At 42.3% G+C, this 11054-nt stretch overlaps 1 protein-coding gene across 1 annotated transcript; it reads right to left on the bottom strand.

Moving 5' to 3' along the window:
- Positions 1–7252: 7252 nt before the first annotated feature.
- LOC146674450 (snaclec agkisacutacin subunit B-like) lies at positions 7253–10840 on the bottom strand. Its single transcript, XM_085401064.1, has 4 exons — positions 10753–10840; positions 10268–10523; positions 7571–7749; positions 7253–7317 (listed from the first exon to the last, which is right to left on the bottom strand). The coding sequence occupies exons 1-4, from the start codon at positions 10838–10840 to the stop codon at positions 7253–7255; spliced, it is 588 nt and encodes a 195-aa protein (XP_085257190.1).
- Positions 10841–11054: the final 214 nt, after the last annotated feature.

The raw sequence follows: 11054 nt of genomic DNA, 5'->3' as shown, positions 1-11054 counted from the left end.
GTGTGCACATCACAGAGGATCTCTCCTGGACGTACAACACCACAGCACTGGCCAAGAAATCACAGCAGCGTCTCTTCTTTCTCCGCAAACTAAGAAGAGCAGGAGCACCAGCCCCCATCATGTACACTTTCTACAGAGGCACCATCGAGAGCATCCTGTCGAGCTGCATCACTGTGTGGTTTGGAGCCTGCAATGCGTCCTGCCATAGAACCCTCCAACGCATAGTGAGAGCTGCAGAGAGGATCATTGGTGTCTCTCTCCCCTCCCTCCAGGACATTTACAGCACCCGTCTCACTAAAAAAGCCCTTTGCATAGCGGCTGATCCCACGCACCCAATGCAAAGCTTCTTCAAGCTGCTGCCGTCGGGGAGGAGACTGCGGAGTCTCCAGGCCAGGACCAGCAGACTGAAGGACAGCTTCATCCATCAGGCTGTCAGGAAGCTAAACTCCCTCCCGATTCTGCCCCCCTCTCCCCTCTTCTCCACCACGGTCTCACTGAACTCTGTCACACACACTCACACACTCACTCTCTGACGCACTCACTGGCCTGCTCCAGTCACTTTGTGGAGCATTGGACTGCTTAAGCATTGGACCTCATAAGACTTTGTTGTTACACTATCTCTTACCGTACACTACTAAATCCCCATTTGCACTATTTGCCTATTTTGCACCACTATGCCTTCTTACTTGAATATTGTATATTGTATATTGCATAGCTTTTTTTTGTTATACGTAAAATTGTATTGTATTTATTTAAATTTTTACTTTTTAATTATTTTATTTGCATTTTTCTAATCACTAGGGTTTGAGAGTAACGCAATTTCTATTCTGTGTATGTCCTGCACATGTGGCAGAATTGACAAATAAAGTTGACTTGACTTGACTTGACTTGTTTGGTGGTGGCATCGCGGAGCTTCCTCAGATTCAGTAAAATTAACAAGTGGTGGAGGCCAGCAGGTGGATGAGGGAGATCGGAGGCAGGACGAGGAGAGACCCGAGGCGGCCGCCGGTCCGAGTGTCAGGTGAACTGAAGTTCAGGTAAGAAGTTATGACCTGCAGTCTATCTGGGTCAGATGATATAAACCAAGTTTAGGTGGAGTTTATTTTCGTTGTGCTGACTTTTTACAGTCAGTTACAATAACTTGTACTGCGTACTAGCTAGCATGACAGAGTTTATATACAGCTGGGTGGGTGCTATGATGTTACTGATAGTGAACTTTATTTAATTCATAAGGTTAGTTAGTAGAGTTGCCAACCGTCCCGTAAAAAGACGGAATCGTCCGGCATTCAGAGAAAATATTACACGTTTTGTGTTGAGCTGAGAGGGGACGCAGTTTGTCCCGAACTTCAGCTACAATGAAAAAGACACAAAGCTGGAGTTATTCTGTCTTTGCTGCACAGCTGCCTCTTCTTCTCTCATTCTCTCCCCTCTCTCTCCTATTTCTACTTCAATCATGAAATGATGTCGCGTTAAACAACAGCAGCACGTTTAAGCTTGATCAGCTGTTGTTAGAATGTATTTAATATTAATTTCTATTATCAGCTGATGTTTGCTGAAGCCACAGCTGTAAAGCTGCTGGTCATGATGTCGGTTTGGTTATCTGGTGAGAGGTAAACATGAAGATAAAACCAGGAGATGTCCTTACTGAATCATCAGAGCTGAACAGGTGATGGAGAAACAGGTTTACCTTTTAGGTGACATGGATGAGTTGAAGTGAAGTTATGAACTGTTTCTGAGAGACAAATAACACCAGGATCCTTTTTTATGTAGCTGACAGCTGGTAACTGTGCAGGGGCGGGTCTAGCAAAGTTTGGCCAGGGGGGCAGGTAGGGCATTAACAGGGAGAGGGGGGCACAAAGAAATACTTTTCTTTCTTATTCTCATTTAAAATGTCTAGCTTTTATTAAATAATTATCTGAAGCTTACAACCAAAGTTTTTATCTGATGTAAAATGTATAGAAATCATACATATACCAACAAGACTGTGTACATCACTGTCACAACAGCGTTTGTTTTCATTCAAAGGCTTTATGGCTTTAATACCTGGTGGGCCGGTCTGTAGTCAAAATGCCAGAGGCTGTTTTTTTGTCCCAGTCCATTCCTGGGCACGACACGCAGTGAATTAATCTGAGAGGGTGCATCAAAAAATAAATGGCCACGCCAGCGGTGCACATCGCAAATCAGCTCGCATAGACACATTAGTTGTGCCGCTTCTTAATGACGGTATCTTAGCTAACAACCCCAACTACCAGATTCAACTTGTAATTGGCTAAAAATAACTTCGCCTACCGGTGAGAGGGACGTTGTTAGCTTTCCACATTCTGACACTTCAAAAGCTTCAGGAGCTCTTTGCTCAGCACAGCATCAGCACCACGGAAACACACGGATACATCCGTAGACTCGAGACACAATGCGTTTTTGGGATTTTCAGGTGTTTGGACCAATGCTTTATTTTCTGATCAAACCAGAAATCTTTAATGAGCAGCTAGATTTGTCTTGCATTAACTGGCTGAGTTAATGCAAGTTAATGCAACATCGAAGCAGCTGGAATCCACAGCTGTGCGTGTTCATGGAGCTGCATTTTCACCTGCTGGACATCACTACCTGACAAGTTTAACTGTCTTCAGAACATTGCAGAGGCCTTATTGACAGTATTTGACTCCACATATGTGTGTGAGCAGATTTTCTCCTCAGGTAGCCGTCTGAATGCTGGACACTCGGAGACCTGTGTCTCTGAGTGGGAGACCAGAGATCATATTAACATGTGTGTCTCTGTATTATCAAACATGCCATATTGGCTTAGTTTATTTTTCTTATCATTGTTGTGAGGAGACCATAAATAGCATTTGTATTTTCTGTTGTACTGTTTGTTTGCTGTTATGGATAAAAAGTCTTTTTTTTTTTTGTTTCAAAATACCTGATAACTATTCGCTGATAGCTGCCAACATCTGCGAACAAATATAATTGTATGAAGTGGTTCTATATAGTGTGTAACTGTTCATATAGAGCGTTATTAAATTTATTGCTAATGCAATCATATGGCACACTGACTTCTGAGGAAATTTTAAATGGGACTCGTCATCAGAAAGGTTACCGACCCCTGGCCTAAACAGTGAAGATGTGTTTTTGTTTGTGTAAGAAAGCTCCGCAGAACAGATGCGACATTTAACCTGCATAAAATGAAATAAACAATTTACACTGCAAGTCACATTGCTGTTTTTGTCACGGTTCTGGGTCCGTTGGACCCAGCAATTGAGTTTATGTTTTGGTTTACTTTTGCATCATGGATTATTCTTTGTTTCTCTGGTACTTTGTGTTTCAGTTATCTTGGTGTTTTGGATTGTTTTCTCATTCTCTTGTTGTAGTGATGTTTATTATTAGTGTTTCATGTTTTATTGTGAAAGTCTGTGTCTTAGGTTAGTGTGTGCAGCTTTGTTCCCCCTGTCTCGTTAGCCCTGATCTCCCCCAGCTGTGTCTCCCTTCTGTTGCCCATTCCCTCATTACTACCCTGTGTATTTAAGCCCTGTGTTTTCCCATGCTCGGTGTCGCGTCGTACCCTCAGTTTATGCCTGTGTGTTATTGGTTTCTGGTTTCATGGCACTTCACGTTCGTTTCTCATGTCAGCAATAAAGCTGTGGTTTTGATTTACAATTCTGTGTTCGAGTCCTGCACTTGGATCCTCCCCTCCGCCTACCCGCACACAGAGCCCTGACAGTTTTTTCCTATTCTGATAGATTACACTGAAACAAACACAGACAAACTATTTGCAGTTAAAAGATCAAAATGATCCCACACAGCAGAAACATTTCTGTTTTTCTTTCAAGCTCCATTTTGTTATGGAGAGATGTGTATTTATTTATTTTATTTTTTTTTAATCTTTGCGAAAGTAATTTTGTGTTTGTTTGTTTTTTTGGAGGCCCTCATTCCGTTGGCAGATGCAGATGCGGTACCTTTTAAACACAGCTTGGCACGTTGGCAATGAGGATACAGCGGCTGTATCGATCACGTGACTTTTTCTTAAAGCGACGCACGCACCGATACAAGCTTCGCTCTGTGAGCTTGATACATGCGTCGGTGCGTCATTGTTGCTGGACCCATCACTAGTTACAAGTAACGGCGTTACTAACAGCGTTACTTTTTTCAGTAACAAGTAATTTAACTAATTACTATTTGTATCATTAAAATTCTGTTACTAACAAGAAAATGCGGTCCGTTACTATTTTTCAACAAACAGACAGTTGAAGCTGTGTTCAGCTTACTGCATCTTATATCAGTTGCACGGAATAGCTGTAAGTAATCTGGGCGCTATAGCTTTAAGCAGCTGCGCGCGCTTGTGCGGACGGCAATCACTTTCTGCCCAACCATCACTTTTTGGCACAACACCTGGAGCTAAGGGGGCAAAACAATCGCATGAGTGCTGCAGTTTGACTGAGGAAGAATAAAGTAGTTGTGGTAAGCCAATCACATGACCACTTAAAGACAAAGCAACAAGGTGATATATACCAGTTTTTAAATTGTGTTGAGAGGCCACATAAAACCAGAGTCATGATAAACAATATACGCGGCGTTTTTTCCTCAATAGTTTCGTCACATTTACTGTCCAAGGACAGCGCAGCAAGCACTCTCTGCTTATGAGCAAAAAAAACAACAACAAAAAAACCTCACCCCTTTCGTGTTGGTGGAAAAATGTACCATGTTGACCAATCAAAAATGATATGGCAACATGACATTTGGTTGTTTAGAAAGAGGGGGGAGGTTTAGGGAGTGGGAGTGACAGAGAGTGAGAGAGAAAGAAAGACAACAGAAAAGGAGAGAGAGCGAGTTTTGAGATGTGAGAGATTTGTGATGTTTAGCGTGTTTGGAGTGTGTAGTTAATGTGTTGTCTTATGTAGTTAGTGTGTAGTGTTGTGGATAGTTTTGCATTGTGTGTAAGAACAATGAGGCGACTGCTGTCTCCAGGTAGAAACAGGAGTGATACACCTGCTGCTGTCAGACCTGCAGGTATCAGGCTGTGATGTTCTCCTTTATAGTGGACAGAAATTAATTTTTTGGAGTGGCACAAATAATTTGTGGCATCTTATTGAATGCAGAACAGCTGATTGTTCTGTAAATAGTTTGAAATGGTTATTAAAAAAAGGGTAAAATGGCTGCAAAATTTGTGCATATGATTTTAAAATTGACAATTTATATTTGCATTTAAAGTTATGAAATATGATTTAATAAACATGTTTCTAGTTATTACAGTAAAAATATATAACTTTATCTACTGTCTGATTTTAGATCAATTTTTTTAATACAGTATGTCAAAATGAAAACATCTGTAAAAGACACATGAGGTTGTGCTGAAAAGGATGATACCAAACAAGGCAAAGTAAATAATATTTAAAGGTGAACTTTAGAGGTAAAATCAAAAGGGGTTAAAAATAGCCAATTATACCCCGGATCCCAGAGGGTTAAACATTTTTTAAAGTAAACCAGTAGTTACTTTTCAAGTAATTAATTACTTTTAGAATCTGGTAACTCAGTTACTAACTCAGTTACTTTTTTGAAGAAGTAACTAATAACTATAATTAATTACTTTTTCAAAGTAACTTGCCCAACACTGGGGTCAACATACCTGAACCAGACGATTGATTCATTACCAGACCTCAAGACATGCTGAGGAGGGAATTTAGCATTTTAAATAAGCTGTGCTGGATCAAGCACACATCCAAAACCGGCAGGACACTGGCACTTGAGGCCATTAGTTGCCTACCCCTGACTTAAATGAAGTGGATAGGTCTTCACTTATCCTCTGCCAATTTTGAGTTTACCTGGGGCTTAAGGAGACAGCTGGTAGATGTCAGCCATGGAAATATTGAGAGTGGAACGGGGCTCACCTACACTGCCACTTTTTCCACCATGATCATAAATACTACATCAAAAAAGTATTTTCCCTTTTAAACAACAGACTGTTGATACAGTTACTGTCATGGTCCGGAGTCTGTGACTCCGCGTTTAAGTTTAAGTTTATTATTATTATGGATTTTTGTGCTCCTTTTTCACATTTCATGTTCCTATGTTCTGTGTCCCCCAGTCTGTGTTAGGTTTGTGTGGCTTGTGTTCAGTTGGTGTGTTTCCTGTTTTACTTTGAAGGTCTGTATCTAATCTCAGTGTGTTCAATTTACGTTTCCCCTGTCCCATCATGTCTGATTACTCCCAGCTGTGCCCTCCTTCTGTGTCTCATTCCCTCGTTATCCCTCTGTGTATTTAAGCCTTGTGTCTGCCTCTGTTAGTTGCTGGTTTGTCTGCGTAATCTCCGGCGGTCATTCTGCGTATTTCCCTTTGACTCCCTGCATCTCTGTTTCTGGTTAGTTTCTGCTAGTTTTTCCCAGTTTAGGTTTTCTCAGTTTCATGTTCACCCTCGCCATCTCTGTTGAATCCACATTTGGTAAATAAACTCACTTGCACCAGAGCTGCCACATCTTGGGTTCTAAATAATTCACGCACTGTTTGCCCCGGCAACCCGTGACAGTACGAGCCAGCCCCCATGCACCCAGCGGCACTAAATCCGTCCAAGGAGCTCCGGGTCGACGTTACCTACAGTGTGAAGATTCTCCTTGGTCTGTGGCTGGAAAACTCTCCAGAAGATCTTTGCCACGTAGTTCAAACCCAGCTACAACAGCTCTTTTCCGGCCTTCCCTGGCTGTTTGGATCACTTCCCCCGACCATTCCAATTAGGAAGGTGTAAGTAACACCAGACTGCAGATGAGCTGCATACAGGGCTGGACTGGGACAAAAAATCGGCTCGGGCGTTTTGACTAGAGACCGGCCCACCATAGAGCCTTTGAATGAAAACAAACGCTGTTGTGACAGTGATGTACACTGTTTTGATGGTATATATGCATCAATCTATCAATCGTTTGTTGTAAGATTCAGATAATTATTTTTTTAAAAGCTAGATATTTTAAATGATAAATGATATTTTAAATGCCCCCCTTTCCCTGTTAATGCCCTACCTGGCCCCTGGCAAAACTTTGCTAGACCCCTGCACAGTTACCAGCTGTCAGCTACATAAAAAAAGGATCCTGGTGCATTGCACTCTTTCAGATTTCATTTAAAGGTTAACACAAGGTACCATACTATTTGATAATTACAGCTAAATTCAGTGTGATAGTTTTTATTAGGTCTTCTACAGAATGGTTTACATTGTTAAACTGAAAAAAACAAACCAACAAAAAAAGTTTAACTTGTAAAGTCTTAGAGTATGGCTTTACTTTAAAGTTGTGACATTAATGGTGCTGTGGAAATACACTCTTTGCATATCATCCCCAGCACCTAAATGAAGATAAGATAAGATAAGATCAAACTTTATTAATCCCTCGGGTGGGTTCCTCTGGGAAATTCGGTTTCCAAAAGCACAGCACTGACAGAAGTTACAGAGTTACAGAATATTATATATATATATACACACACACATATATATAAATAGAGAAGGTAGAGTAATTAATCCTCAGAAGCACAAAACTTTCTGAGGAACCCCGAGTGTACAATAAAGTGTGCAGATGCATTGGTGTGGTATAAGTCCAACCTGATTGGCAGATGAAGTTGAGCTGCTCCCCACAGTGCAGGTCCTGCCACATGAAAAGCTCTCCATTGCCCATGGCTCCACAGATGCTGGAGTAATAGTGAGGGACAAAATCTTGTGGCCAATTAAAGAAATTCATGGGTTGTCCAGACATCCAGAACCAGTCGTCTCCTCTTAGGGATCTGTTGGACGTAGTGAATAAAAATGCTAATTATGTAGCCTACTGATTTTAACACTTGTTTCACATTTTCAAGTTATATGATCCAATTTTATCTTTATGACACTGTCTTAATGATGAACAAAAAAGAACACTCCAAGTATTCATTCAGCTTCTTCCTCTTACCCATTCAGGGTCATATGAGGTTAGGGCATTTAAAGCTATCTGTTTGGCATGGCAGCGATGAAAATAAGAAAATGCAAGCATTCATTGTCTGAACTGTTGTGACTTTGATTTGCAACGGTAACAGGACTTTTGGTCTGTCACTATTTTGCAGGCACTATGAAAGAAATTTCCCACAACCCCGATCTTTATCCTTCAAGAACTGCACTGTTCTGGACAGAGATTTTGTGTGGTTCCTGGGATCTGCTGAAGCCACACGCCCAGCATGGGGGATCACTGCCCCGAGTGCTCTGATTATCACTGAGACCACTGTTGCCCTCTCTCACCACATCTCCTGGAGTTCCTCTCTCAGCCCTTGGTACTTCTTGATCTTCTCATGTTCTTTCTTCCTGATGTTGCAGTTACCTGGTATAGCTACATCTGTCGCAACAGCCGTTTTACTCTGCTTGTCCACAAATACCATCTCTGGTTGGTTCAATATCACCAGTTTGTCAGTACGTATCTAGAAGTCCCCCATTTTGACATCAGGACCTCATGGCCATTCTTAGCACATATTTTCCTGTATGCTCTACAGGCCACTCGGTTATGGCGTTCCATGTATGTCCTCCCTGCCAACATCTTGCACCCTGTTGTTATGTGCTGGATTGTCTCAGGCGCATCTTTGCACAGCCTGCACCTGGGGTCTTGCCTGGTGTGATAGACCCCAGCCTCAAAGGATCTTTTGCTCAGAGCTTGTTCCTGTGCTGCCATGATTAGTGCATCTATGCTGTCTTTCAGTTCAGCTTTGTCCAGCCGATGGTAGGATTTCTAGATGTCAGCCACTTCTTCTATCTGACAGTAGTACATACCGTGAACGGGCCTGTCCTTCCATGATGGTTCTTCTAGTTGCTCCTTTTCTTTCTTGGGTTTCTGCTGTCTGAGGTATTCTCTAAGCACACAGTCAGTTGTGGTCATCTTCCTCATGTACTCATGGATGTTATGTTGTTTCATCCTGAAGAGTGGTTCTGCCACTTACCAGTCATCGGCTTCCTTCCTTTCACTTAGTCTCAGGGTGCTGGATTTGGGGCGAAACCCTCCATTAATGGTAAGAAGCTTGTCTTAATGTCAGTGGCTTCGATCTCCTTCTTTGCCCAGCTTACTATCCTAGCAAGGTATATAATCACCAGCAGGGTGTAGGTGTTGATTGACGCTGGATCTTGTTCTTCTCATTTAGCTGACTCTTCAGGACTTGCCTTACTCTCTGTAGGCATTTGATGGTCCCAGCTTTCCTAGCAGCCTCTCCATGGTTCCTATTGCCTGTGCAATTCCCAGGTTCTTGTAGCTGTCCTTGAAATCTGCAATGATGCCTTATAGTAGTGCAATCCCCTCACTTCTACCTTCCCTCGCTTTGTTACCATCTGACTACACTTCTCCTGTGCGAATGAAAGTCCAATATCAGTGCTGTACATCCTAGTGATGTGGATCAGTAAATTGATGTCTTGTTTACTCCTGGCATTCAACTTGATATCATCCATGTAGAGGAGGTGGCTGATAATTGCTCCATTCCATAGGCAGTAAACGTAGTCAGTCTTGTCAATAATCTTATATGCAGAGCAGCAGTGAAGATGGAGCATCTCCTTGGTAAATCCCACACTTGTGTAACACACTTGACTTGTGTAATTGGCTTGAAGTTGGCCTCTAGTGGTTTTTGTCACATCCCTATTGAATTCCTGAAGGTTCCTGTTGATCTCGTACAGTTGACTCTCTCTTGACCTGTGATTTGTGTTGTACATCATGAATCTCTAGTTGTGACAGTGGTAAATCATCAGTTGGTTCTTCTGAATTTTGGAATACTTGGCTATTAGTTGTTTCACCGTCAGTCTGGATGCTGGGTATTGATGATTCCATAGGTCCCACAGCCTTTTCATGGAATCCCTTCTGCTGGTGTTATTTGCATAGTAGCATTCCAACAACACCCTGTCCCCATCCCTTGTCCATCTATGCCTTCTTGGCCTTCTTGGTCCAGTAGCCACATTTCTTGTCAGGGTGTCCTGGTTCCTTAACACCTGATGTAGACCTTGTTAATCCAAGCAACATCCGAGCTGGTATGGCTTCAGTTATATCTCTCTCGCTCATATCCAAGGTAGGCTTGGGGACCTAGCCTGGGGATCCTTAGTGGATACAGACGCCCTGGTAAGGAGTGAAATTATTTTGATGTGCTTTTGATATCTGTGTTTTGATAATGTATACTATCAGGGCTAATTTGGTGGAATTGAGTACCTGCACAAGAAAACTTGAACTATGACCTTTTGAATCCTGGATGACTCTGTGTCCTCCCTGTTCATTCATTGAGTTGTTAGAAGCATCTTCTGTATCAGTACCTGCGCAGTCCCATCCAGACGTGGTCTGTGAGAGAGAAAGGAACGAGGCCCAGCAGCTGCTCCAACTCGCTTTGCTCCTGTTGGCTGTGAAGGCTGAGCAGGTCCCAGTAATAACGTCTACAGTACATCAGAGCATCGGACCAGCAGAGCCTCTCTCCCACCACCGTCACGTTCCTGCCACCAAACTGCATGCTCACAGTGGGAGGAGCAGTAGGAGGTGTTGGAGGAGTTGGTGAAGGAGTAACAGCTTCTGGTGCTGGAGAGCAAAGTTTGTTAGGAGAGTTTGTTATGTTTTGAGAGGCTCAACTGTAATGTTTCCTTCAGCTCCAAAGTAAATGAAAATGAACACTAAACGCTAGAAAGTCAGCAAGGTGAATTAAGTCCAATTATTCCCATGTAAAATAATAAATATGAGAAAAAATATAAAAAAGGGAAAATAAAAACAAGCAGCTTCCACATATACCGCTAAAACACAACCACTATACCAGGCAGAGAAGCAAACACCTCCACTTCACACAGCGTCAGAATTTTCTGAGATCCTGGTATGATCACACTGATGTAGCGACCTTCCATTTCATTACACTGGAATGTGTATGTTAGTGTACCATCCAATGATTCAATAATGCCACACCTGATGGAGTTGTAGAAACATCAAAGAGAAATGTGTCAGTTTGACCTAATATTTGTTTAAACATTTATCTGCTGTCAGAAATCATGTCTCACCTCGGGGTTTGATTTCCATTTTGATCCAGTGAGTCCCCGATCCGAATCTCTGCCCCAAGAATCC

Source organism: Rhamphochromis longiceps, linkage group LG3 (genome assembly GCF_057381845.1).
Source record: "Rhamphochromis longiceps isolate RC_006_pf linkage group LG3, R_longiceps_female_GT1.1, whole genome shotgun sequence".
Taxonomy (NCBI): domain Eukaryota; kingdom Metazoa; phylum Chordata; class Actinopteri; order Cichliformes; family Cichlidae; genus Rhamphochromis; species Rhamphochromis longiceps.
The sequence above is the reverse complement of the archived record's forward strand: the minus strand, read 5'-3'. Positions and strand labels throughout refer to the sequence as shown.

Coding starts and splice junctions, on each gene's coding strand:
- LOC146674450 (XM_085401064.1), bottom strand. CDS start 10,840: ATGGAAGGTCGCTACATCAGTGTGATCATACCAGGATCTCAGAAAATT. Junction 10,524..10,752: donor GGTGTTTGCTTCTCTGCCTG/GTATAGTGGTTG, acceptor TTTGCTCTCCAG/CACCAGAAGCTGTTACTCCT. Junction 7,318..7,570: donor CAACTTCATCTGCCAATCAG/GTTGGACTTATA, acceptor ATCTTCATTTAG/GTGCTGGGGATGATATGCAA.